This window comes from Botrytis byssoidea (assembly GCF_014898295.1).
Source record: "Botrytis byssoidea strain MUCL 94 chromosome Unknown BBYS_002, whole genome shotgun sequence".
NCBI classification, from domain to species: Eukaryota; Fungi; Ascomycota; class Leotiomycetes; order Helotiales; family Sclerotiniaceae; genus Botrytis; species Botrytis byssoidea.
In genome coordinates, this window is record NW_024065843.1 from 1,776,727 (window position 1) to 1,803,110 (window position 26,384).

General features: G+C 43.2%; 10 protein-coding genes across 11 annotated transcripts; 6 read left to right on the plus strand and 4 right to left on the minus strand.

Moving 5' to 3' along the window:
* Window positions 1-1,669: 1,669 nt before the first annotated feature.
* EAE97_001295 (uncharacterized protein) lies at window positions 1,670-3,540 on the plus strand (the record flags this gene model as incomplete). 2 transcript variants are annotated; one of them, XM_038871805.1, is made up of 6 exons in its annotated part: window positions 1,670-1,834; window positions 1,881-2,078; window positions 2,127-2,290; window positions 2,527-2,659; window positions 3,068-3,130; window positions 3,201-3,540. In XM_038871805.1, the coding sequence occupies 6 exons, from the start codon at window positions 1,670-1,672 to the stop codon at window positions 3,372-3,374; spliced, it is 897 nt and encodes a 298-aa protein (XP_038737706.1). The 2 variants fall into 2 exon arrangements, with proteins under 2 accessions (XP_038737706.1, XP_038737707.1); XM_038871806.1 differs by lacking the exons at window positions 3,068-3,130; window positions 3,201-3,540 and adding an exon at window positions 2,936-3,020 and having other exon boundaries at window positions 2,527-2,880.
* Window positions 3,541-4,063: 523 nt separating this feature from the next.
* On the minus strand, window positions 4,064-4,780 carry EAE97_001296 (uncharacterized protein; the record flags this gene model as incomplete). The annotated part of the gene is made up of 1 exon (XM_038871807.1): window positions 4,064-4,780. The coding sequence occupies one exon, from the start codon at window positions 4,778-4,780 to the stop codon at window positions 4,064-4,066; it is 717 nt and encodes a 238-aa protein (XP_038737708.1).
* A 1,005-nt stretch (window positions 4,781-5,785) lies between these two features.
* Window positions 5,786-6,334, minus strand: EAE97_001297 (uncharacterized protein; the record flags this gene model as incomplete). The annotated part of the gene is made up of 2 exons (XM_038871808.1): window positions 5,786-6,123; window positions 6,178-6,334. The coding sequence occupies 2 exons, from the start codon at window positions 6,332-6,334 to the stop codon at window positions 5,786-5,788; spliced, it is 495 nt and encodes a 164-aa protein (XP_038737709.1).
* Window positions 6,335-6,631: 297 nt separating this feature from the next.
* Window positions 6,632-7,454, plus strand: EAE97_001298 (uncharacterized protein; the record flags this gene model as incomplete). Its single annotated transcript, XM_038871809.1, has 2 exons — window positions 6,632-6,730; window positions 6,792-7,454. The coding sequence occupies 2 exons, from the start codon at window positions 6,632-6,634 to the stop codon at window positions 7,452-7,454; spliced, it is 762 nt and encodes a 253-aa protein (XP_038737710.1).
* Window positions 7,455-7,671: 217 nt separating this feature from the next.
* EAE97_001299 (uncharacterized protein) lies at window positions 7,672-9,282 on the minus strand (the record flags this gene model as incomplete). The annotated part of the gene is made up of 1 exon (XM_038871810.1): window positions 7,672-9,282. One exon carries the CDS (start codon window positions 9,280-9,282, stop codon window positions 7,672-7,674), a length of 1,611 nt encoding a protein of 536 aa, XP_038737711.1.
* An 815-nt stretch (window positions 9,283-10,097) lies between these two features.
* Window positions 10,098-12,381, minus strand: EAE97_001300 (uncharacterized protein; the record flags this gene model as incomplete). The annotated part of the gene is made up of 4 exons (XM_038871811.1): window positions 10,098-11,231; window positions 11,348-11,483; window positions 11,546-11,812; window positions 11,859-12,381. The coding sequence occupies 4 exons, from the start codon at window positions 12,379-12,381 to the stop codon at window positions 11,099-11,101; spliced, it is 1,059 nt and encodes a 352-aa protein (XP_038737712.1). The 3' UTR covers window positions 10,098-11,098.
* EAE97_001301 (uncharacterized protein) lies at window positions 11,551-15,460 on the plus strand. Its single transcript, XM_038871812.1, has 2 exons — window positions 11,551-14,035; window positions 14,087-15,460. The coding sequence occupies exons 1-2, from the start codon at window positions 13,599-13,601 to the stop codon at window positions 15,009-15,011; spliced, it is 1,362 nt and encodes a 453-aa protein (XP_038737713.1). The 5' UTR covers window positions 11,551-13,598; the 3' UTR covers window positions 15,012-15,460.
* Window positions 15,461-17,533: 2,073 nt separating this feature from the next.
* EAE97_001302 (uncharacterized protein) lies at window positions 17,534-20,381 on the plus strand (the record flags this gene model as incomplete). The annotated part of the gene is made up of 5 exons (XM_038871813.1): window positions 17,534-17,896; window positions 17,958-18,467; window positions 18,521-19,538; window positions 19,589-19,927; window positions 20,017-20,381. The coding sequence occupies 5 exons, from the start codon at window positions 17,534-17,536 to the stop codon at window positions 20,379-20,381; spliced, it is 2,595 nt and encodes an 864-aa protein (XP_038737714.1).
* A 2,494-nt stretch (window positions 20,382-22,875) lies between these two features.
* Window positions 22,876-23,363, plus strand: EAE97_001303 (uncharacterized protein; the record flags this gene model as incomplete). Its single annotated transcript, XM_038871814.1, has 3 exons — window positions 22,876-22,883; window positions 22,948-23,047; window positions 23,100-23,363. The coding sequence occupies 3 exons, from the start codon at window positions 22,876-22,878 to the stop codon at window positions 23,361-23,363; spliced, it is 372 nt and encodes a 123-aa protein (XP_038737715.1).
* Window positions 23,364-24,653: 1,290 nt separating this feature from the next.
* On the plus strand, window positions 24,654-26,294 carry EAE97_001304 (uncharacterized protein). Its single transcript, XM_038871815.1, has 5 exons — window positions 24,654-25,092; window positions 25,152-25,653; window positions 25,717-25,851; window positions 25,919-26,075; window positions 26,143-26,294. The coding sequence occupies exons 1-5, from the start codon at window positions 24,948-24,950 to the stop codon at window positions 26,170-26,172; spliced, it is 969 nt and encodes a 322-aa protein (XP_038737716.1). The 5' UTR covers window positions 24,654-24,947; the 3' UTR covers window positions 26,173-26,294.
* Window positions 26,295-26,384: the final 90 nt, after the last annotated feature.

The window sequence follows — 26,384 nt, forward strand, 5'->3', positions numbered from 1 at the left end:
AGACAACTTTTTATTTTTTTGTTGCCCATCCGGCAAGGAAATGGATGGCGCACAGTGCACTATTGGTATTGAGTTTAATCTCGATGGAGATACTTCCGGTGATGTATGCAGGGTATGAAGGTAAGAATCTCCATATCATGAAGATCACAGGACAAGAGGCGTAAATCACCCAGCTAGATAGATAACTAGGTAGCTTTTAGCAACATAGTGGTTAAAACTTAATTTAGTGAGGTGAGGAGAGAAAGTTCAAATATTCTATACTTCCGAGGTCCAGTCTAGTGCCTCCATATAATAACCTCATCAGCTAGCGTCTCCTGGCTTAGCCCAATCATCACTCTAGCTTGATATCAAGCGACTCTGAACTTCGATCAATCGCAAGGGAACTCAGAAACAGATGCAATTCCTGTCAAAATGTCATTTCATTAAGCATGTTTAAATTGTTTATGGAAACCTAAATTTGCAAGGCAGCAATAGAATACCAGATTGTGGCAAATCTCTCAACTACGAAAAACTGCCGCTGCGGAATTGAATGATGTTTCGGGCTCGCTGCTATCCATCCATCTCCATCTTTTTCCAATTTCCAGTGGATACAGGTATCTTTTGGATGGCACTTTCAATTTTCCACTACACCTATCACACCTGTTTATAGAAGACATTTGAAGCTATTGAAAAGCCTAGCTCCCTCGGCTCTTTTTTCTTCTCTCACAATTCACTTCAAATCATGTCGTTGTAGAATCTCTAATAGTTTAGACCAGTAGACTGGACGCGAGTCCTTGAATCCAGCATTCCAAATTATTTTGATTGAATAATTTGTCAGAATTCGTAAAATTGAAGGCTTCCTATTCTCAGATTTTACTCCAGACTGCCGGAAACCCTGCGTCGTTGCTGTTCCAATAGTGCACAACTCAATCACTGCTTTGACATTGATGACGAGATACTTAGTTTAACTCGGAATAAATTAGTAAGCGTCAAAGATGAAAGGTCTAGGGGAATTTGTTCCCCGGGGTTTATCAACAATCTTAAACTGTTTAGACTGTGGGGGTTCTCGCTAACCTTAAGCGTCTGTTCGTATTCCTAATCGGAGCAGGCTACCCACTTTATACTTCCTAATCTGACGAATGTGGCTTTCATTTATATCAAATGAGAATCAAAAGTCTAATTTACATTTTATGCTTGTAAATCTCCGGTGCTAGCTTCTTTAGCCTTTAACATATGAAGCCACGCTGTAAACCGCAGGATGTAGCGCAGATCTTTACCTGTAAATCCGATCATCCCTCAATACACCTCTTCAATGATCCAAATCACCACCACATACATTGAGCATCATTGATATGATCTCTCGTCAATAACTTGGTTGGGCCTTTTCTGAAGCACCTTTCGGCAATCCTCCGAAGAAGTGAATGCCTCTTTCCATCGAACATCGGTCCTCGTGAAGCGCTCAAAGATCTGCAAATCTAGAACGCCAGTGGAGGACTAGATATCTACTCCATCCCATCTGTACAAAATATGGACAGAAATTTGCATATAAATATCGATCTGCCCTTCATCCAGGTATCATTAACTTCCTCATAAAATCCTACTTCATTACACATTGCTCAATACTGTCTTAAGCACCATCCATTGTACGACCTTTAATTATTACAAGGCATCTATCATACCAAGTTTCAACATGCAAACTAAGAACGTTCTGGCGCTTCTTGCCCTCACAGCTTCTGTTCTTTCTGCGCCCGTACCATCTTCTAAATTCTCAAGTCTTGGCTCAGCCTTCGGTAACTTGAACTGGAATGGCGAGGGCAATTCCGTTGGCAATGGAAATAAGGGCAATGGAAATGAGGTATGTATTCCTTGGTATTTTGAGACCTTTGGCTAATTATATGCAGAACGGTGATGGATCAGGATCGAATGATGGAAATGGAAATGTTTTCGGGAACGGAAATGCCATTGGTAGTGGAAACTCCGGTATCGACATCTTGAAGCGTGGTGATGGCTCAAATGTCTTGGGCAGCGCTTTCGGAAACTTGAATTCTAACGGTGGGCACAATGCTGCTGGAAATGGCAATGCCCATAATGGTAACGGTGTATGTATCCTTGCACTTTCTGCGTAACACAGCTAACCAAATACACAGAATGGTGATGGATCAGGATCATGGGATGGAAATGGCAATGAATTTGGCAACGGGAATGCTATTGGAAGTGATAACTCGGGGATAAGCATCTTAAAGCGTGGTGATGGCTCAAATGTCTTGGGCAGTGCCCTGAGCAACTTGAATGGTAATGGTAATGGTAATTCGTGAGTACTCCTTATCTCTAGAGCGTTTATAATCCCATACTTCAATCCAAAATTCAGTGATCTTTGAATGTCGAAAGTATCTCGAGCATTCGAATTTTTCGGACTATTAAGCCCTTCAATTTCAATATTGAAAGTCTCAGAACTATCTAGACAGGGGATCTTATCCTAGCCGGCTAGTCCCGATTAATGAACACAATTTTCCACTCGTCTCAAAGTGCTCATACTGACTTCAATAGTGCCGGAAACGAGAACTGGGGCAATGGAAACGGCAATGGAGATGACAGCGGAAGTTCAGATGGCAACGGCAACATTTTTGGAAACAAGAATTCTATCGGGTCAGGAAACTCAGGATTCAGTATCCTCAATAAGGTAAGGAAATCAAAAACCCCTACTCTATCATCATACGTCAATGGTGTATGGGTTGCTGCCATCGATCCCATTACCAATTCTCTATCATCATCTGGAGATGCTGCGAGCGCTATTGGCACAGCTACAGACACTTTGGGTGGTAATGGTGGCTCCAATACTGCTGGTTCTTCCAATTCTGGGAATGGAAATGGTAATGGTAATGGATCAGGTTCAAACAATGGGTAAGTTTCTTCTATACCCAAATATATTCAGACTGTTCACTAATTCACTGTCTAGAAATGGCAACACTTTCGGCAATGGCAATCAAATCTTTTCCAATAATGGCGGCGTTAATGTCGATCCTACTATCAACTTCACATAGATACCTAGCAATGAATAAAAACCAGGACTAACACATCCCCCCATCAGATGCGTCGCCAATCCGACGCGGCCGATGTAATTCCAGATCAAACAGCCACCGGACTTCAAAAAGTAAGTTTCTAGTTTCACTAATTTTTATTCTACTTGACTCCTTGTTAACACCTCACTAATTCCCGCCTAGGATGTCACCGATGTCTTCACGAGCTTTCTCCCAACGGGTGTGCCAGGAATTGTCAAAGGTGCAGCCACCGGTACCGAGTCAGATTTCGGAAAAGAACAAAACAAAAAACGCCAATTGGTGTTGACTGGCCTAGGTGACGTTGTCGCGCAGGATGTTGCTTCCTATATTCCCTAAATGGAATTTTGGGGGTTAGATGAAGCAGCATGTTGCATATTGTATGATATGTATATTATCTTGTCTTTCAGCGACGAAGTTGTACGATGTACGATATATGATATATGAGGGTTTGATAATTGTTGTAGGATAATTCCTGTATATAATTAGGTTTCCAAATGTTTATAGTTTTCAAACATTTAAAATTTTTCAATTGTTCCTAGCTCTTCCGACATCTCAAACATGCGTCGATTTTCAAGTATTGACAATTCTCCGGATATACTGTTGTAAAACTCAGAAACGAGACACAGCTATTGTGCATTATGGTGTGCATTGCACGTACTATCTTACGGTTTCACACTTGGGAGCCGAAATAAAAAATATGAAGAGGAAATCGCTATGATCCCGAAATCCTTTAAACTCTCCTTGAACATTTACGAGGCTTCACAATTATATGATTGTACAACACCAGGTAAGTTTTATGTCAACGTGTGGTATATTGAAAAGGTATGGTGTACCAAGGGGCTTGGTAAAAATCTTGATGCAATGATTTCCTCGCAGTCCTTGAACGACTTCTTCAAGGAGATATTGTAATGTGTCGGATTCCTTTACTGTCCAGCAAACTTTCAGATATCCAAAAGTTTGCCCTCAAAAGTAGTCTAGAGTGCCCGGTTCCATCCCAGATTTTGCCATTTTCAATTCTATACCCTTCAGTCTAACTGCACAACCCCTTCGAGTTCCACCTCCTCCAAAATTTCCACATCCTTTCCTTCCGCCATTCCTTCCCCACCCCGTGTCTCCACCCCTTTACATTTCCCACAATCACACTCAAACCCGTAAAACCTCTTCAATCCCATAACTCCATGTCCGTAATCTACAGTTATTTCCTCTCCCGCCTCAATAACTCTCTTGCTAAAGTATTTCATTCTTCCTACCCCATCCACATCCACCTCCCATCTATACTCTGCACTTGGTGTACAGGCATGATTAAATCTACTAGCCGTTTCGAAAATGCCCGTTGACAGGTTTTCCACTTTACCCACTCCAAATCCATTACTATATAAAATGCTTCTATTTCTGGATTCTCGAGGATTTGCTTGATAAGCATGTAAGGACAGAAATGCAGATTTGCGAGAAGGAGATAATGCGGATACGAGTTCGTCAAGGGGATCAGTGCGCGTTCCTGTGTCGGTGAGAATAACAAGAGGTTGTTCGCTTAGGAGGAGAACGTTGGTTGGTATGGTACAGAGGGCGAATATACCCAGGCCACCTTTTGGAGAGGTGCGGACCTCGATGACAGCACCAATTGTTTCGGGGAGTCGAAGAGGAGGTTCGTCGGGAAGATTAGAGGGTGTGATGGAGGGATCAGAAGCGGGTGTCGCTGTCAAAATCGTGGGTACCGTCGACATCGTCGTAGTATCGCCCATTTTATTGATGCTCGATGATAATAGCGTTACGATCCTAGTTGGATCTAAAGTAGAAAATATTAGTAGGTGTTCCCAGACTGTTCAGGAATAGCATGCGCCACGCTATGATAGAAAAGATGGGTTTTGGATGATGCTGCCTTCAATTGTCGTGATGACTTTTGGTCTTAAACATTGAAATCTTTCGAAAGCTTTTTTTCGTTGCAGTGAATGATTGGTATACAAAAATCGTTCCAGACCCATGATAAGAGATTTGGCTCGCTGGTTTCAAAGACGGAGATTAGGCAGACGCAATGAAAGTGTAGGAAAGTGGTTTAAGTGATGAAAATACAAGTTGCCCTAGGCAACGGCCAAGTCCCCGAAAAAATAACTGATGTGTGTAGTATTAAAATGTAACATGCAGAGCCCCTAGACTCTGCAAACTATAATCGAATATAATCTTCGAATGCAAATCTGCTGGGCTTGATGGTTCCATGGAGCCCGAAAGAAAATGAGTCTGAATATGATTATGTTCAGCTTCCGAGAGACCGAACAAAGAACGTGCCATCGATGAACAGACTGAGAGCAACTTCCAGGTAGTTATAAATTAGGAGTTGCTTCACTTCATATAGTTCGCATGCGTTGTCTCAACATTGAATGACGGTGAAAATCACTAGAAGTACAGGAATGGACCAATGAGGCATATGATGTACGGTATCAGAACCCCAAAACGACGAGAGCGTTGTGCTTCTGAGATGAGCTTCGATAACCAGAAAGAAATCGGTCAAAAGATAATGGCACTTGCCTGCAAATGTTCAATAGAAGTGGCAAATATAGCCAGCCACTGGCATCGAATTTTTTAAACCAAAAAGTCCGGTTCAAATTCTTCTTCCGTTCCAGAAATGCGATTTGATGTAATATCAGTATAGTCGTACATGAATCCCCAGTCAAGCGTTCCATACGCTAGTCGAAAATGCTGCAAAGAACCCCAACGCCGGTGCTACCCCAGATTACAGGTGAAAAACGCGGTCACCTATGCCGGTCTTTGCTCAATTGTCCTTCATCCCTCTTTGGAAACCCACCGACTCTCTCAGCATTTCTCATTAATTCTTTGCCTTTCTCGCCCTCTCTGTCTTCGGTTGGTAAACCCCACCATTCCCTATGAAATTTCTCCTGTTCCTTCCTCCTCGCCTCCTTTGCTTCACGATCCCGCTGTCTTTGTAATCTCAGAGAAAACCACTCTTCTCTAGCTGCATCCTTTTCTGATTGTGTGGCATGCGATATCATGCAATTGTTCATTGCTCGATTTTGTTCTCTGCATTTGAACGGGGCAGTAAAGGTTCTTCCAAGGGCACATTCCGCGAATACTAAATGCTAAGTATCAGTAACTGTTTCTCAGCCATATCTATGCGAATGCATACCCTTAATTTCTGCCGCACAATAACTTCGTACTCTAGTATGGTAAACTTCTTGGACCTGGGCTTCTTGTGCTGCGGATAATGGTAGAGGATTCCGCGATGGCATGGGTAGCCTGGGAGCCTTTTCTACCTCCTCCTTTTGTGAAGTCATAGCTGCCATATGAAATCAATTGAAAAGAAATCCGAATCGAAGATGTACGACAATAATTTATCTCACAACGCAATTTGAAAGAAAATCGAATGTTCTGAGGTAGTTTCCCAAGTTGAACTAGTTCTTCTTAGCGCATATGGTCAACCCTTGTCGAAATTTTGTCTATCGGAATTCAAACTTTCTTACTTGACAATCCCGCATCTAAGAAAAACATCAAAAAGCTCATCCTTTTTCACCCATTCATACGACAAATTGATTTAAAGCTACAAATTTTTCTCTTGACTGAATTCGTGCATTGTTTAGAAGATGGATAAAGCAAGTAAATCAGTCCGCGATGGGCGCACTTATAAAGAGAGATCGCAACCCGAAGAGCGCAAGAAATGGGGACTTCTCGAAAAGCACAAGGTATGAATTTTGTCGAGTGATTAACCTGTGATATACTGCACAATACTAATTAACTCTGTAGGATTACTCTGCCAGAGCGAAAGATTTCAATAAGAAGAAAGCAAAGCTTAAGGTGCTTAAGCAAAAAGTGCTCGAGAAGAATCCCGATGAGTTTTACTTTGGGATGGTGGGCAAAAAGGGTCCTGTGAAAACCGGCAAAAGATATACCGGAACTGTGAACGGGGATCGAGGCAATCAAGTTTTAAATCAGGATGCTGTGCGATTGTTCAAGACACAAGATCTGGGCTATGTACGGACGGAGAGGAATAAGACAGCGAAAGAAGTCGAACAATTAGAAAAGAGGGCCGTGGGCATCAGAGCACGTGGAAAGAAAGTTGTATTTGTGGAAGACGAGGAAGAACAGAGAGAAAAGGTGGGAGAGGATGATTCAGACATGGATATGGATATGGATATGGATTTTGATTTTGAGGATGATCGATCCGATGACGCAAAGAAAGATGAGGATACAAAGGAGGACATAGCAACCAGAAATCTACGAAAACTTCGGGAAAAGGAGGCAGATAAATTGGAAGTCAAATTATCGATTGCACGCCAACGGCTTAAAGCCCTGACTGATGCAGAGGTGGCTTTGGATTTACAACGAGCAAAAATGGCCAAATCTTTAACGATCGGCGGTATTAACAAGAATGGAGTCAAGTTCAAGGCGCGAGAAAGGAAGAGATAAAATTGTTTAACTGGCCTGCAGTCATGTCGAAGGCTGCATGCTGAAACGATAATGGCCAAAGAGAATCATACTGGGTGCGACCCCTTCATCGGCCTGCGATAGTAATAAGATACCCCGGGTATAGCCCAAGGAAGGAAATTATGTTCATAACCGAGTCCAAATCATTACCAGTCGTGATCAAATGTCAAAAACGCCATGTGTACCCTTTTGTCCAATGCTATCGTTTCTTCTTGGTCAAACATTTGCTGAGCCCAATTACAATAGCCGCTACTGCTTTCACTGTCATTTTCAAGATCCAAGCAATGGCCTTCACCATCATCCAGAGCAATCCACAGAATCCTGGTACCTTTTCTTTGTTTTTATCCTTTTCCTTGGATGGGACCATCTTAAAATTTGGACTCTGTTGACTCTCTATGTCCAGTTCTATTTGATCCCCTCGCAAGAAGGATTTCCTTTTTGATCTTGGTGTATCAGGTTGTACTGGTGCGGCCGGAGGTGCCTCGAACCTCTCAATATGCATCCTCTTTTCCTCATCCATTGCAGCCAGCATAATAGCGGCAATCGCTACATCCACGATATAGAACGCGTCTATTCTAGCCGCTACCCCTGTATCGATTTCTAAGAATCCTGTTCCACTACCATCTCTCACTAAACGCACAAGGTTATGTGGTAGTTCTGGATGCTCAAGCGTGTATTCAACTCTGGACCATGCCGGCGATGAATTTATCGCTATTAGAAATGGAGTATTGACTGCGGGGTGCCTGAGATAGAATTTCTTTGTATCGTCATCCCACAACAATCGCCCGCATTCGCGCTCGGCTGCTGCCAATACTAAAGCGCTGTCTGCAACGTTTGAACGTCCAGCCAGATCGACTGCCATAGTCGAGGCTGCATGAGGATAGAGAAGAGCTACGAGACCATCATTTGGTGGCAATCGCCGCGAATGTTCCTCAAGAGTTGTGATCAACACTTCCATCTGAGAATCACCCTTCGGAAATACACCAGTTCTTGGAGACTGCGATTTTTTCGGTGGCTTGGCTGGGTTTTGCCTTGTCATTGTTACTTGAGCTGAAGTTGAAGTGGGATCAAGACGCAGTGTATAAAACGGCTGGGTAGCGGAGGAAAGAGTGTGTATAGGCTCTTCTACTGCACTATTCATTTTCATGATGAACTTTTGACCCTCAGATGCTGATGCTTTCCATCCATTGCTCACTTTCCATAACTCCTTCAAGTCGGTGGAGCTCGATGGTTCTGGCCATGTCTCGTCTTGAAGTCCTCGTCCAACCAATCTCGGAGATTGAGGGCCTAACGACATTGGACTGCCCATTCCGGGGCTCACCTCGTTGATTCCTGGAGAATATGGCTGTCTACTTATTGCGTTTTGTGGAATGTGTCGTGGGCTTTGCTGTGTCGGATAATACTGCTGGTATTCTAATGGGACTTCGGGATTATATCTTGGAAAAATGGATCTCATTACTGGCTCTTCTCGTTGATGGTGCTGACTAGATTTGGATGAATTACTGTTGCTTCTCACAAGTGTAGGTGCTTCCGAAAAAGAAGTGTGAGATCTTGGACGACCCGATGCAAGCACGGCTGGAGGGGGCACGTTCATGAGCGCTGCTCTGCTATCTTGTGGAGTTTGGCGACTACCGAATGGTGACTGGCGTCCATCAACGAATATATCGAGCGATTGCGATCGATGAGCTGGATCGGGATCGGGCATGGATGTGGAAATATTGCGCTCATCGCTGTTACTTCTCCAAGTCTTCTTTTTTGATGGTGGAGGTGGAAATAATTGTAGACCCATACTGACTGGTTTATCTGACATGACGAGGAATGATTCCGCAATACTGCAATTTCGAATTTTTATACAATTCACCAGGAGCACAAATATTACAATCCATGAGGGAAGAGCACGATACTACACCTATATACATCAACAATCAATTTTCAACAACACCATAAATCCCCGATGTATGCAGCTCAAAATAAAGATCCCAGAGACAATCACATTCTGGGACTGTGCTCGTTATCTGGAAATAGATTTCGGCTTGCTTTACCGCTATAATTCGACGAATTCGATTTATCCGATTATTTTGCACGCGGGGAAGAAACCTTGTTAGCGCCAACATGTACTGTGACAGCTACAATGATTGGTGGTGCAACATTGATAGGCGCTACCAGTAACCAACCAAAGCTCAGGAAGCTCGACTTCCTCATATATCCCTTCACAAACAAAGTTTTCAAGTGGATCGGAAGACTTTTTATTTAAGGATATTTATGGAAATGTGAGGGTTTTGCATGTAACGTGATTACAAAGGACGGTTTTTATCGTGTTATTGACTAGTTTGGTTGGGGTTTGAAACACATCTATCGATGTATCCAATATTAATTCAATAATCAATTCGGAATCAATCCAATATTGCTCGCCGAATCAAAAACTTTTATTTTAACCATAAATCTTTTTATGCTGGTCGACCAATTATCGTCGGGTTTCATTAATCCTTCTGACCTATCGTGCGAGGGAATCATGGTTCTTGAAGGTGCTTTGACATCATCAGCCCTAAATGATTATCGCTGAGGCTGAGCTGAGGGGCACTAGAAGGATTGGTGGTCGAGTATAAAGAGCTGCCCTTTCCTCCTCAGTTATTTTGAAGCTTTCGCAGGTGTATTGAGCCAGGCGTGAATATCACCCTTAACAATCTCGAAACGGCTGCGACTGGTGTCCAAGATAACCACGAAGATACCTCTTTACGACTCCTAGCCCTCTATCTACATACCTATCGCTTCGTTATCGCTGCACACGGTCACTCTTGCGGTCGAGTCTGACAGCATTCGTATCCCCCCACATTGAGTTATTGGTGACTCGTCTCGGCATCTTTCAAGCACGGGTCTCAGCGCTTGGGAATACACCGTGAGATAAAAGCCGATACGCCTGGACCGATAATTTCGAATATTATTAATGATCTTGAAACAGCTCATCATTGTCAATTGTGGGTGTATATAGCAACAGATGAGAAGCCGTGTGTATTCAACAGGTTGTTTCCTGGTGTACAGTTGCACACTATTCTGAGTACACTCTTGCTGATTGCGTAAACGGCCCTAGATCTGTTTGTTTGTTTCGCAGTTGCTCTTGCTTGTTTCTAAGTTGTCGCATTGCCACTCAGCCATGGCCTATTCTTGCTTCTAGCATTTGCCTGAAATATGAAATTTATCTAAGAGATAAGTGAACCGAAATATTGAGTCATGCCAGGATATTCGAAACCACCGGCGGTGAAGTTCGGGCTGCAGGTTGAATCGTTTGAAACTTCAATTTCCTCCTCCATGCCTCATCCATGCCAGGTGTATATCATTTGACACGATGACATCATTTGGGACAATGATATGGGAGGAATTTATCACTAGTGGCACGATTGTAAAATGCACAGTCGGGATCTACCGATGGATCTAATGGTTTGTTCGCAGAAAATTCAAAATTCAATTCATAAAAAAGGCAAGCTATTGAAATCTCCCCACACTAAATCTTTCAATTAATTCCTCCAATTATTTCCTTCCCAACAAAACCAGCCCCCCCCTTCCTCCTTCTCCCTCGAAAAGAGACACAGCAGCTACCTTGGTATCGGTGATATGAGCACTTGCTCGATTCATTCAGCTGTGACGCCATCGACAGTGAATCCAAAGCTGTGGCCGATCGTGTAATGATTTCCCTGGGCATCGTATTGACCGATCTCGTTCGCTCTGTCGGATCCGTAAGGGACAGTAAAATATGTACAAGTACTATGAAATCGGCGGGTCAGTGATTGCCATCTAAGGAAGCCATTTATAGTTGGAAAGAAAGGCAAGAATGCATAAATGAAGCAAAAGAGATATATCTGAGGAAGGTGGAATCTTACAATACACCATTTTGTCCATTTTCATATAAGATAAAAGATACGAAGAATGCGCAGCTAGGGTTACTCTTTGAACTGCAAGCAGCAGCGCAGACAGTCGGATCGTATGGTTGAGTCTGAGGGAAAGCTCCCACTCCCACTATTTATCCATTAGTAAACTCTTGTTAGGCTTCAGGTCTATAACAATTGCCCGGCACTTACTATATGTAGTAGTATTTGCAGGGGCATTTACGGTAGCAGTTCCAAAGTTCTGTACTCCTCCATATCCTGGGATCGCTGGAGGCGCAACTGAATTGTACGCGTTCGAACCAGCAATCACAACTTGGAAATCAGCTTGCCATTGGCCGCTGTTTGTAGCCGATGAAGCGTCCAACAAGCCACCGAAAAGAGAGCATTTTATAAGGGTTTGGGAGGGAGGGTTTGGACAGTCCTCTGTATCCGGAACAAGAGTTGGATCTCTCTCGAAGACTACATTCGTTAGTTTCGGTGCATTACGTTGGAAGGGCAGACTTACAGATATTGAAAGACGTGCACCCCTGGATATTGTTGCATGCATTGGCACAAATTGCAGAATCGTAAGAAGTGACAGAGTCGGAGATGTATGTTAGATACGTAGCAGATTGAGCAGCTGCATCAACATTCTTGAATCCATCAACCAGAGCATAGCCTGGAGGAGTCACAGCATTCAGTGCTGCATCAGCGAAATTCTGATCCGCCTGAAAGGCTACCGCAGTATCCGGGCTGTTAACACTAGGCCCATTCCCTGCAGCCAAGACAGCGCAAGTACCCGAGCAAGAGCTACGCTTATGTCTACGATTGACAATAGCGACAGAGGAAGTTGCGGCTGCAATGGCGGCGCCTGCTGCAGATGAGGGGTTGTATGTAATACTCGCCGTGGCCGTGTTGCCGGCAGGGGCTCCTCTGACAGGAGCGGTTGGCACAGCTTTATATGCTGAGATATCGAGAGTTCGAGCTTTGAGGAAGGGAGTCGCTGTGGCTACCGCAAGAAGAGTCGAGAGTGCAATTGTTGATTTCATGTTTGCGGTGTATGGTTCTGTTCTGTACGAGGATTGCAGGAAAGGTGTTATTTAGAAAAGGAAGACTGAAGCTTTGTGCTGATCTGATTCTTTCTGGATTCATCTGTAGATCTGGAGTTCTTTATACTTTTTCTCTATAGGTACACGATCACCTTCTCTTTCAAAGCTCATATTCCAGCTGAACGCCTTCAGCCTCTTTACCATTTCCACAACAGTATCTGGCCACTCAGATATCCAAAAAGCGATGCTATTCTCATCGTTTCACCCCAACTTTGCTCTCAATCAAGGGTCATCGCTACGCCTCATAGAACCTAAGTCTCCCTAAAACAGATGTCCGGGGATAAGCTGGGCAAAATTTGATCCTATACCCACAGGTCAAGAGATGACGGGTCTTAACACAGGTCACAACTTGATCAATAATCTCACTTTCTCGGGTGAGATAACAACACCTTTGACGCCACATAATTTAGGAAGACCTGAAAAGAAGTGTGTGACACGATGAAGACAACACACGTGGTGGCTATGGACGTGCACTAAGAAACCCTCATAGCATGTTGTTGTGTCGAAATGGGTCGTGGGCGCACGTCCATTCTACCAATGTGCGACGTGAAAATCCGAGGCCAATTTTTTCTTCATCGTGTGGCTCAGAATATTCTCATTTAACATTTTTAACAAAGTGGGCAGATAAACACTCAATGAAGGGATTCTCATTAAACCCCCTTTCTCATACTTCAATCCTACTTCAAAATGCAAAGTGGGGTCTATGTTGAGTAGCCAAGTATTTCATTGTCGTGCTTTTCAATGAATGTAACATTCATGGGTAATGACTGTAAGAGCCATGGCCAGAACAGTTCAACACCTTAAGGTGTGGGCGATAGTTAAGGCTGAACAATATTGAAATTCTTGCTGGTCTACTCCGTCAATAGTCGTGTTGTGTTGCCAGGGCTAGACATTTAGATCAAGGAAACTCCGATTTGACGAACTATTAGCGTCACAGGGGCCCCATGTAGACTGCGGGTCCTCAATACACCTTCTCGACCATCGCACATCCGATAAGGGTCCTGCCAAAGCTTGCAGAATACTCTATTTTTTCAGGAAACAAGTTGTGGTGATCGCTTGGAGCATTGGGCTATAATGTGAAATCTCCTCGAGCTTTGTCTGAGTTTTGATAGTGCAACTTTTTACTTTAGCATCACTCGTTTCTTATTACAGCAAAAATGCAGAAAGTCATATCTCATGTCAACACTCCAAAGAGTACCCCTCAATCTGAGGAAAACAGCCGTGCACAGACTCCTGTTGGTACTTCTAATCCATTTGCGACACCTCCATATTCAAGACCTGCCTCGACAATTGGGGCTCGATCTGGATTTCAGTATGCCGAAGTCCCTGGAACAGGATACTTTCGATCTCGTCGCGTCCGCAAAGCAGATGCTATACCCCTTCCAGTTAACAAGAAGGCAAAGAAGGAGACCCTCTTATGGGTTTTCCCTCTTTGCGGTTTGCTTCTTGGATTGGGTCTAACTGGTCTCATTATTTACTTGAAACTATCTGAAATCACACACCACAAGTACTGCCCAGTCCTTTTAGAAGACTTTTCCTCTGGTGCTTTAGATCCAAAAATTTGGACAACAGAAGTTCAAGTAGGAGGCTACGGGTCAGTTTCTTCCCTTACGTACATGCATTCAGACTCTGACAATCAAAACAGAAATGGCCAATTTGAGCAAACCACAACAGATGCCGAGAATTTGTTCATTCGAGATGGGCAGCTTTACATTAAGCCTACAATTCAAGATGCATCGTTGATCACCACCAACAATATCATCAATCTCACCGCTGATGGAACTTGCACCACCACCTCCAATATACTTGTCAATTGTGTCACTTCTACAAACGCAACCAACGGGACTATCGTGCAACCAGCCAAGTCCGCTCGCATCAATACCAAGATTGGTGCCACCATCAAGTACGGGAAAGTTGAGGTCAAGGCTAAGCTGCCGAAAGGAGATTGGCTCTGGCCAGCCATTTGGATGCTGCCAGTTGAGGATACCTATGGATCCTGGCCACAGAGTGGTGAGATTGATATCATGGAATCTCGTGGCAACAACTACACCTACAGTCTTGGCGGCAACAATTTCGTATCCAGTTCTTTGCATTGGGGTCCAGATTTGGCCAGCGATGCATACAAAAAGACCACCAACGTGAGAGCTGCTTTGCATTCCCAGTTCGGTGATGATTTCCACCTTTACGGCTTGCAGTGGACCGAGAAGTTTATCTTTGCGTATATCGATAACACGCTGCGCCAAGTCATGTATTGGCCGTTTTCCAGTCCATTGTGGCAACAGGGAAATTTCCCCTTGAGCGATTCCAATGGAACAGCGATCGTGGATCCATGGTCACAAACGGGCCGAAAAAATACCCCGTTTGATCAAGAGTTTTATCTTATCTTAAACGTTGCTGTTGGAGGGGAGAACGGCTGGTTCCTGGATGGAGCAGATGGAAAGCCATGGGTCGATGGAAGTGCATCTGCAAAGCTCGATTTCTGGAAAGCCCGAAACGAGTGGCTTCCTACATGGGAGAAGAGTGGACAAATGATTGTGGACCAAGTGAATATGTGGCAACAGTGTGATTAGCCTTAGCTTGCCAAAGACTGGACAAGATTGAGTTACTGTAACGATCGGCGTAATTAGGATAGGAAACGGACCCTGGAGGATTTCTTTGGATATGATAAGTTTAATGGATTTCTAGTTATTATTAGACGGGACAAACAAAGCAACATACTATAATTCTCGATATATGGATTTTGATTATGACCTTGATTCCCAATGCATGCTCACCTGCAAGTGCTAAGCAAACAAGATCCACTATTATAGCCTGCATCGGAATTAAACGCACGCACACGAACGGGAGATTCCTTGCCAACAATACCTCATTGCTGGCTTTGGTTGCATTCAATATAGATCAATTGGGGGCAGAAAAATCAAGCTTCGCGAGATTGAACTATTCATCGAATGTATAGTACTATAAGTGATATTGCATTCTTGATATTAATGGCGACATCTTCATGTACTACGACTAAAAGGAGGCGAAAGATCCCGGAATCCGTCACATCAGCTCGGCTAGGGAAGACGGCATTAGAGATTACCTGCTCTTCCGACCGTTAAAATATGGTATATTACAGTAACACAACAGAACACTCTCCGGACCGCTTTCCGTCTGGAGTTCCTGTCCTATTATAGCGCCTTGATCTGCCTAGCACTTTCCACTGCCAGAATTTCTGACTACCAACAATATTCTGCTTTTGAAAGCTTACATCTAAACTACATCACTCAGGGACCACAACTTATATGGCCGATGGTACACAACAGAATAACGTTGTATGTCCTTATCATATCATTATATCATCGTAGATTGATCATTGTAGTACGGTCGCATCAGTGTCGTTTTCATATGTTTATTCATGCAATGTGCCTCGTTTAGAAGTTGTTGGGAGCTCATTCACACATCAATCACATGTTTATCTTCGAGGCAACAAAAAAAGCACCCTAGGCAGTATTACTTACTTTTCGTTCGCGCATATGTACTATAGCACCATGCTTGTATTGTGCGCCTCGAAAAAAATCGGCATTTGAAATTCTGAGCTCAGATTTTCTTTTTAACGACGGTTGAGATATGAGAATGCGTATCTTGAATTTCGATACGACAATCAGGTCCGACAGGGTTCTGTATGGATCAGAGTTAAGCCCTTGAAGAACATCACCACGCATCCGCGTTCTGTGGGTCATATGTGGGTCATTACGAATTGATTGGTGCAAGAGGTTGGGCAGACAACTGCTGGTTCTCCTCTGAATAGCTGGCACACAACATCGTGTTCGTCCAATTTTCGCAGAATATCGCTCAAACTGGTTACCTAGACACAGCGTAGAAGAATCTTTTCATCTCCAGCTGAGCTTTGGAACGGTGTTGTACCCAGATTCAGCCTTCTAGGTGGATTTGTAATCCATTTCTTTAAACGGATGCAAGCGAGTAGGACAGGGCAAGATATGGCTGCCACGTTGGATCTACCATTTTTTTCAATCTGATTTCCAATTTCGTGATGCTAGGCGATAAGCTTCCTTGTTTGGCATGAGATTGGACCATTTCGAGCGTATCATTTCCTAATTCGATAATTCTCCAACTGTCAGACGGATGAACCGCTGATTTTGGAAGATAGTACCATTGAAGATCGATAGCCTCAAAGTCAGAAATAAACGACAATCCATATTAGCCAGACGCGTCTGCGACCCTACTAACTATTGAAATACCATTGGCCTGTCAAAAACCGCATTCAGTTGTTGCAACATGCATCGCGAGAGATTAGAATTCCCTGGTTGATACGACCGTATACTGATAAGCAACCCTGGATGATTTTGTTTGCCCTTGCTGTCCAATTATAGAGTTCAATACTTCCATGCAGGCAAAAATCCCCTCACCGTATGTACAACGGCACTATAGGCCAACATCGCTTCAACTCAGCTGGTTTTGCTCGAGTCTCAACAGAAGCGATGCCTGTGGACCAGATTGTGCGAGTGTTCTTCTCCCTGTCGACACTTTGAGTTGCAGATATTCCTTGTCTTATACGACCTAGATCATTATCAAGCGATAGATCTCCCCAAGGATAGCTCCAAGTAATTGACGAAGCTCTGCTCGAAATACAACATGCTTTCGGAAACTGGCCGGTCCGATGTTTATGCATACTTCTGAGAGTTTGGCTGTGTTCAATGGAATTAAAGTGGAAACTTTGAGGAAAATCTTCTGGGATTCAGGGTGATCGGCGGAAAGCTGTCAAAAGTACCAAAGTGCTTTTCGGGGGATATCGATTGGACTGGGGTCGAAATCCACGTTCGTGCTTTTCTCAATTTACGCTCAGTTCTAGACGCTATCATGTAGGTGGTGCTCCGATCAAACCCATGAAATATTCCCGTCTGGCTGAAGGCTGGCTCTGTGTCTATCTTGAGCTGGCATGCAAAAATGGTAGGCTATCGGTGTCGCCTTCTTGTGGGCATCTATATTATGTGTTTGTGTCTTCGTCAATGTGTCTATCTGTTTCTCTTCTCTCATCGTCGTGCAAACCACTTTCGTTACTTGAGCCACCTTCTTTAAAGCTCTCTTAATCATGGGTGTTCTTAGCTATTTCAAGATCTCAAAGCCTGAGAAGTCTGAATCAAGCAAAGAGAAAGCTCCAGCTGACCCAAATTCTGTCATTCAAAATGATTCTCCCCGTCATGGCTATTCAGACCCATCACCTACTGCATCGAGCAGGCAAAGCTTGTATAGCAACAATCGTTTAGATGATATCAGACATCAAGTTATTCTTAACTATCTTTGGCAGAAGCAAAGAGGTCTGATGTGGATTATGGATGATTCAGGTCAGCATGAGGGTGTCATGGTACGCAAAGATAGGACAGAATATCTCTGTCGTCCTCCAGCACTAGCTAGCTCCACCTTTGGTAGGGCGATGAAGATCATGAACGTTTCTGTAAGTTTCACTCTTTAAGCTTAACATTAGCCAGAAAACACGATACTAATGTAGGGTCTAGGCTGCTATGACCATCAACTCCACCGTCGTTCAACCATTTCTGACAAGATCGCCCGACGCTCTTGATGTCCCTCTTACCAATGGTCTTCGAGTTCAAATTCTACCAACACTTGAAGATCTTCCCCGTGCTCGCAGAGCTCACTATGCTGCTTTCATTGCTAGAGAAGCTCTTCTCGTTGTTTGGGAAGATGATCCAACACTACTGTTTGATAGAGCCAAAGCAATCGAAGACGGTCTACTGCAGACTATCTGGAATGCAACAGAACATGAAAAGAATGAAACACAACCTCGAACTCAAGTCCGCGAGCTTGACGAAGAGTCAGGGCAGTCTATCGTTGAAGAGAGACCGACCATGTACCTCAATTCATTCATGGTCTCTTGTTCAATCTGCCTTCTGGTTTGTATCATGGGTTTAGGATACGCTCAGCTGGCAATAGAAGTCGTAGTATTGAAGCATTGGATATCTCTTTGCTACCTGATTGTCACTCCAATTTATTGCTTCTTTTCCTTGGTATGTTCTCCGCAATATCAAGATCCATCTCTATGGTTGCTAACGTTAGATAGTTCTTCACAAACGTTGTAATCGGAGTTCTCATGCAGTGCTTCGGTCCAATTCAGCAACTGAATAAGAACACCAAGTTCTTCTCTGCGAAAGCACCTCCTCGTCTTCTAACCACCACACTACCACATGTCACCATTCAATGTCCTGTGTATAAGGAAGGCTTGGCTGCCGTCATTGCTCCAACAGTCTCCTCAATCAAAAAAGCAATTTCTACCTACGAATTGCAAGGAGGCTCTGCAAATATATTTATCAACGACGACGGTCTTCAACTTCTTGATGAAGCTACTCGACAACAAAGAATTGACTTTTACGCTGATCATGGTATTGGCTGGACAGCCCGTCCTCCCAACGGTCAAAATGGATACGAACGTAAAGGAAAATTCAAGAAGGCCTCAAACATGAACTACGGACTTGCCTTATCCAATTCCATTGAAGAGAAACTTCAAGATATTGAAAGACCAGCTACCTGGACTCAGGTTGATGAGGTTGCAGCTTTTGAATCTTGCATGTCGGACGTTCTTGATGAGAACCCTGAAGCATGGGCTGAAGGCAATATCAGAATTGGTGACTACATTCTGCTCATTGACTCCGATACCCAGGTTCCAGAAGATTGCTTGCTTGATGCTGCTAGCGAAATGGAACAATCTCCAGACGTCGGCATCATTCAATTCTCTTCTGCTGTCATGCAAGTATCGCACAACTTTTTCGAAAATGGCATTACTTTCTTCACAAATCTCATCTACTCTGCTATTCGTTACGGTGTTGCCAATGGTGGCGTAGCAGCTTTTGTAGGCCACAATGCAATCCTCCGATGGTCTGCTATCCAAGAGATTGCTTTCGAGGATGAAGAAGGTCATGAACGATTCTGGTCTGAGTCCTGTGTCTCTGAGGACTTTGACATGGCTCTACGATTACAACTTAAGCACTATACCATCCGCATGGCCGCCTGGGCTGGTGATGGATTCAAAGAAGGTGTATCTCTCACTGTTTACGATGAATTGACACGCTGGCAAAAATATGGTAAGCTCAATCATCTCTCACGCTTTTTAATCTTGCTAACCTTTTGATAGCTTATGGATGCAACGAGCTTATGTTCAACCCTATCAGAACATGGTTATGGAAGTCTCCGTTCACACCTCTCTTCCGTAAATTCATCTGTTCCAGTATCGACATTGGCTCAAAAGTTCAAATCGTTGCGTACATCGGTACATACTATGCATTGGGTAGTGCATGGTTAATTTGTCTTGCAAATTACGTATTCGTTGGTCTTTGGAATGGATATCTCGATCGTGCTTATGTCGATTCATGGCAAAATTGGCTCGCAATCACTGTGGTGTTTACTGGCGCGGGTAATGTCGGTCTTGCCGTACAACGTCATCGTTCTGGTGAAAAATCCTTCCTTCCTGCTAGTAAGTCTTTCTAATTTCATCTTCACTCTCTTCTCCATCTATCTCTCTACATTCATCCAAGGCCCTCAAACTAACGTACTCCTTTCTAGTCCTTGAAAACTTAAAATGGTGTTTCATGTTCATGATATTCTTCGGTGGTGTATCCCTTCACATGTCCCAAGCGCTTCTCTGCCACATGTTTGAGATCAACATGACATGGGGTGCCACGTCAAAAGAAGTTGAATTTTCCAATTTCTTCCTCGAAGTCCCCAAGATTCTCAAGACCTTCAAGTACACATACTTAATGTGTATATTCGGTATCGTGTTGATGGTCATCATGGCAAAAGCTCCTTTCTTACCCTGGAGTTACAACATCGATGAGTTCATTGCGATCTTTCCTCTGGGGGTCATGGTTGCTAGTCATTTACTTCTGCCAGTGGCGCTGAACCCGGAAATGATGACATTTAGTTGGTAGTGGATGAGGATATGCGAAATTAATTTAGTGTTGGGAAATTTGTAATGGGATACCCTGGACGCTCTTTATTGTTTGTTTGATTTGGGAGTATTCTCTGGTTGACGATTGATATGATAATCATCTTATGAAGGAAGGAACAGGAGGTACAAGCTTAATTGGTTAGACGGGATGGGTTTAAAGTACATAATCTGGCATACAGAATTCCAATATGAATGATATAAGGATAATTGATAATTGATCTTTCTCGGGCGTGTTTGAATGAGTGTCAGTCTTGGAAACCTAGTCGACCAAACACCTTCGGCCACGATTTGAACCTGGATATCCAAGGGTAAGATTGGATGATTTTACTTACTAGAAATGTACATGAGCGTCGATGTTCCCCTTTTCTTCATATCTTCCTTCCCCTCATCTGACGACCTTTGAGGCAGGGCTTTGACACTTCAATCTTCTGAGATACACAGATCGACAAATATCATGTCTAGTGCAAACACTCCGGATGAGATACTTCAAGACATCAACGTTAGTGATCTGATCATATCGTGAACAGATAAGCGGAATGAAAAACTCTCTGGAATCGTAAGAGTCGAAAACAATCCCAACTCTCCTGATCAAGTTGACAAGAACATGAGTCGATCCCAAAAGTTACAGAACCAATTTCTGAATTGAAATTTGTTGGACCTTCGCATGTTTTTGCTGTTACATTTAAAATGAGAATGGATACAGCATTTGCTGACTGGAAAGCGAAAGTCTCATTTCCCCTTTCTTGTATTCGGTTTACGTTCCTTATCCAAGCCACTTTTATGACGGGGAGTTATCTACGGTCAGATTGGTTCCTTCTGAATCAGTGGGTTGTATTATTTCACCAAACAGTACCAAGACAAAGTACCTTGATATATCCAAAAACCAGCAGTCTCTTCAGAATAATTCTGTATGAATGGCCCGCTGGCGCAATGGTAGCGCATTGCTTTCCGGTAGCAAAGGCTGTGGGTTCGAGTCCCATGCGGGTCGGTATATTTTTGCTGGTTTGATATTTGTTTTTGAATTATGGGGTCATGATTTGATTTGAATGTATATCAGTAGGTAGGTAAGTAAACAACATCGGAGTATTCTTGTCTTTTGCAGGTTCTTTTCCAGTGAATCATTTTCATTCTTCCTACAATCCGTGTTGTTACATATTGCCCAGCTGGAAAGAAGCGATCATGATTCGCTGACTATTATCGTCTGCCGACCGAATATTTTTCAACACAAGAGCATGAAATATTGTTATTGAGATTGTACTTGCTGAAAAATGTAGACAGTAAAGAGACTGCAAGTACAATATCATAGGAATATGGACTTGATTTGAAAGTGCATTTTAGCTTTCTGGGCATCTAGTTGAGATTTGCTTGAGGAGGACTGCCAAATGCCAAGGACTCGGGTTGATTATATGATTGTATATTCAGGGCTTCTTGGTGAAAATAAGAAGTTTCTGGTGTTAAATATAATGTCATGTTACTTTTTTACCTCTCTCTATACCAGATAGTAGTGGTTGTATGAGGGGGAAGCGTGGATGAGGATTAATCGATTTAACATATATGGATTAACCTATGTCAGCTTACATCAAAAACTATGAAGTCGATTGCAACGGATATAATATTATTTCAGCTGGCCGTAGGAAAGAGTCTCGTCTTAGAAGAGATGTCGACGCAATCTGGATGCTGAAGGTCTTGAGTTGAAGAGAGACATGAAAGTCCTTAGATTTTGTTCGAGATGCATGACTTAAATTGATTGGGTGCTTGTTTCATCTACTGTATTATAGCTCAATCCAGCATGTAAAGATATATCTACTCAGCACATCTCTAAACTGTCAAGTCCAGAAGACAGGCAAATCAGAGCTTCTGCTGAGCTAACCAATCAGATGCCGTAACGACTCGGCTATGTGAGTTCTGGAGTCTTTTCTTCAACCTTTGAACTCTTCTAAGAGAAATTTTGACCCTAGTCTCTGGAGACTCATGATCTATCTATTCATGGTATTAATGACTCACTCAATGAACGTCTGATATGAAATTACACAGCTATTACAATACAAATCAAACGAAACAAATAGCGAACAAATGACCATTACCGCATAAATTGGCCAAATTTATATCAAAACTCTTTGAATATCTTCGCAACTTAAAGTTTTGTAATATTCTTCTACATTGTAGAAGCCTATTTTGCTTCCGCAAGAGTAATTTCACAAGAACCACACACAGCACACCGCAAACCTCATACCACAAACCTCACACCACACCCACTTATGAAAACTCCTCCAAAACAATATCTGTGCTTCCGACTTCTACCGATATCGAGAATCCAAAAGTCGACTTTGATGCTATCGACAGACTCAATACTTTAAACCCCGATGTCGTCGAATATGTAGAGAGCTACATGTTTCGGGGGGTGGAATTCCAGCGGCTGGGAAAATACATAAAATGGAAGGATGATGAAAGGGATGTGTATGCGGAAGGTTATAATGGCCGGGTTGTCAGGGATTGCTGGCATTATCCACTTGACTAGCAGAGAGATAGGGTATATGCGTTCATAGAGAGGGAATAGGTGGAAAGGCTAGTGTGGAAGTTGTGTCTATCATTTTGGGTTCTGGGGGTGGCAAGAATGAGGGCTACGAGAACATCCAAAAGGGTGACGTGTATTAGTATTCTCATGGAATAATAGGAATTTGGCTAACTAAAGTATAAGAAATTTGGATATTGGGGCGACGATACGGATTTGATGGATTTGAGCTTTGAGAAGAACGTATGGATTCTGGCCATTCGTGGAGCGCACTCTGATTCTGTTCACGCGCCACCGGTTTTCTTTAGATATGTTGGGCTTTACAAGATCACCGGCAAGTTTTCAATCGCAGAGAAGGCTGAAAAGTATTCGTACGAACTCGCACGGGTTGAAAAGCAGAAATCTACGAAAAAGTTGCACCCAATTGATGAGGAGATCGATGAATTCTAAAAACATAATAGTTGGCTTGCTAAAAATTGATGGGATGTCTATGTAAATAGTTCAAGATGAATCCATGATGCAGATTTCCTTGTTTCACTAAACCATCATGAAGTTCACTCCTTGATCTTCGACTCATTGAAAGACTTGACATCTCCAAAGCACACAGTGTTCGCAGGACTCATTAGAAATTCTCTCCAAAGCAGAGGACATTTAGCATCCAAAACAACCCGCTTTTCTGATCTGCAATGAATGCAATTCGTGGTCTCCATTTTTCTTTTCGCAGACCAGCATCAAACCTCCAAAACATGATAACCAAATTCTACCGAAAACACGAACAGCAATAGTCAGCTTTATGTATCATTAGCTCCACGTATCATCACCACCAGTTCCTCTAGGATAACCCTAATGTCTATCTCTTTTTTTCTCAAATCAAGAGACAACTGTCAACAGAGAAGTATTTGCAAAGGTCACTCCTAGTTTTGACCCTGTGCAACGACTCTACCGATGTTAATGTAACATCCCTTCTGATTTTCGAGAATAAATTCCAAAACGCAAAAAGGCAAAACACCGATCCACGAACAGGCAAAAAGAAGCAAACTTGAACATCGAGACACTAATCCCGTTCCAAAGAGTAGGAACTCCTCTACTGAAACCCGCTGTCCACTTCATATCTACCCCCTGAACACACCTCGCTAACCAGCCCACCAATCCATCAGTACCCATTACCAAATCCACGTTCCACACCCACATGGACATGTACATGTACAACCATACCCAATTCAAATGCGGACCAACATCCTCCATATACCAAGCCACCCAATTCAATCATGCTAAAATCCCTTTCACCCAAACATATCAATCGCATGCAATCCTCCACCAACCACAGACCGGAACGATCACTAAATTCGCCGAAACTTACCATTTAGGCTAAAGAGCAAAGTTTTTACTTGCATTCAGCCTCAAGCGGGACTATCCTTTCGGAAATGAGAATTCGTATTATGTATTTCGGTACTTTGATGCATGCAAAACGGAGGTACAGATGTAGGGGATAGTGTAGGGTTTATTCACGAGATTGTTGTGAGAGGTATATGAAGAGAATGAAGAGGATGTATTTTTATCCTGTTGTTGGTGGTGGCGTGTGGTGGGATTGTTAAGAGCGGGGTTACGCTTTGATGGGAAGATGATAATCTATGGGAAGAAGCGAGGGATTGCAACATTGAAGAAGGAATGGATTGTTGCATATACCTACCTACTTATGAAGTGGAAAAAGTGTGAATAGATTGGAATAAGAGAATAATTGAATCTATATTAAACAATCAAACAATCAAATTCACGCATATCGTACCATCCAACCTTTCCACGAGTTTCTTCTCTCGACTTTGTAGGATTAGCCCCACCTCCACACCCCACCATCCCACCTTCTCATCATTTATCTAATAAGTTACTTATTAACCCCGCTCTCCAAGAGGAAAGAAAGAAGGAAAGAAAGAAACACTTCATATTAAACAAAACACCACCTCTCTCCATCTCTCCCATCCAAACAATTTTCATCCCGTTCCTCAAAACTCCATACCCAAGAAACTCGCAATAATCATGGCTTCCCCAACCCTCAAACTCAATTCCGGCCATGAAATGCCACAAGTCGGTTTCGGCTTGTGGAAAGTCGACAATGCCACTTGCGCCGACACAGTCTACAATGCCATCAAAACCGGATATCGACTATTCGACGGAGCATGCGGTAATTCCCCTCCTCCCCTCTCAAATCTCCCCAAAGCATCAACTAACCAAGCACCCTAGACTACGGCAACGAAGTCGAGGCCGGACAAGGAGTCGCCCGCGCCATCAAAGAAGGCATCGTCAAACGCGAAGACCTCTTCATCGTCTCCAAACTCTGGAATTCCTTCCACGACGGCGACCGCGTGGGACCCATCACCCGCAAACAGCTCGCAGACTGGGGTATTGATTATTTCGATTTGTTTATTGTGCATTTCCCCGTGGCGCTGCGCTATGTAGATCCATCTGTGCGTTATCCACCCGGATGGCAGTACAGCGACAAGGAAGGCGATGTGCAACAATCCAAAGCCAGTATTCAGGAGACCTGGCAGGCGATGGAGAAATTGGTCGATGAGGGTTTGACGAAGAGTATCGGAGTGAGCAATTTCCAAGGAGCCTTGTTGATGGATTTGTTGAGATATGCGAGAATTCGACCGGCGACGTTGCAGATTGAACATCATCCATATTTGGTGCAGAGTACTTTGTTGAAGTTGGCCGAGAGTGAGGGAATCAAGGTTACTGCTTAGTGAGTTTTCTTTCCTTCTGGAGACTTGAGGAAGGGAAATCGTATACTAATTCATATATCTAGCTCATCGTTCGGTCCGCAATCATTCATCGAGCTTGGATGGGACCACGCTCAAAAGACTCCACCTCTTTTCGAGCACCCAGATATCTTGAAGATTGCTGAGAAGACCAAGAAGACTCCTGCTCAAGTTTTATTACGGTAAATCCTCTCCTTTTCCTCTTCTTTAATCCTTCCTATACCGTCAAGCAATGCTAACCTCCTACAGCTGGGCAACCCAACGTGGTCTCGCCGTCATCCCCAAATCCAACAACCAATCCCGTCTGGAACAAAACTTGCATGTTACCGATTTTGATCTAGAGAAGGAAGATTTGGATTCCATTACTAAATTAGACCGAAATTTGAGATTCAACAACCCTACTGATGTAAGTTTATACTTTTGCCATCGAAGCTTATTGTTAGTGTTCCCCTTACTAACAGCCGACCTTTTAGTATCTCGGAACATTACATATCTTCGCATAAGCATGAAAAAGATGATAAAGGTTGTTGTGACAAAATTTGCTGCGCTTTTGACCGCTTCATTTCTTGCGAGAATATCTAGATATTTGAAGCGTTGAACAAAAGCAATCGTTCCACCCGTGAAATTCTATATCCACTCTGCAATGTGCTCCTACGTGTACGCACGCTGTGATATCCATGAAACCCATTGATTCCCACCAATAACTCCTTCGCCA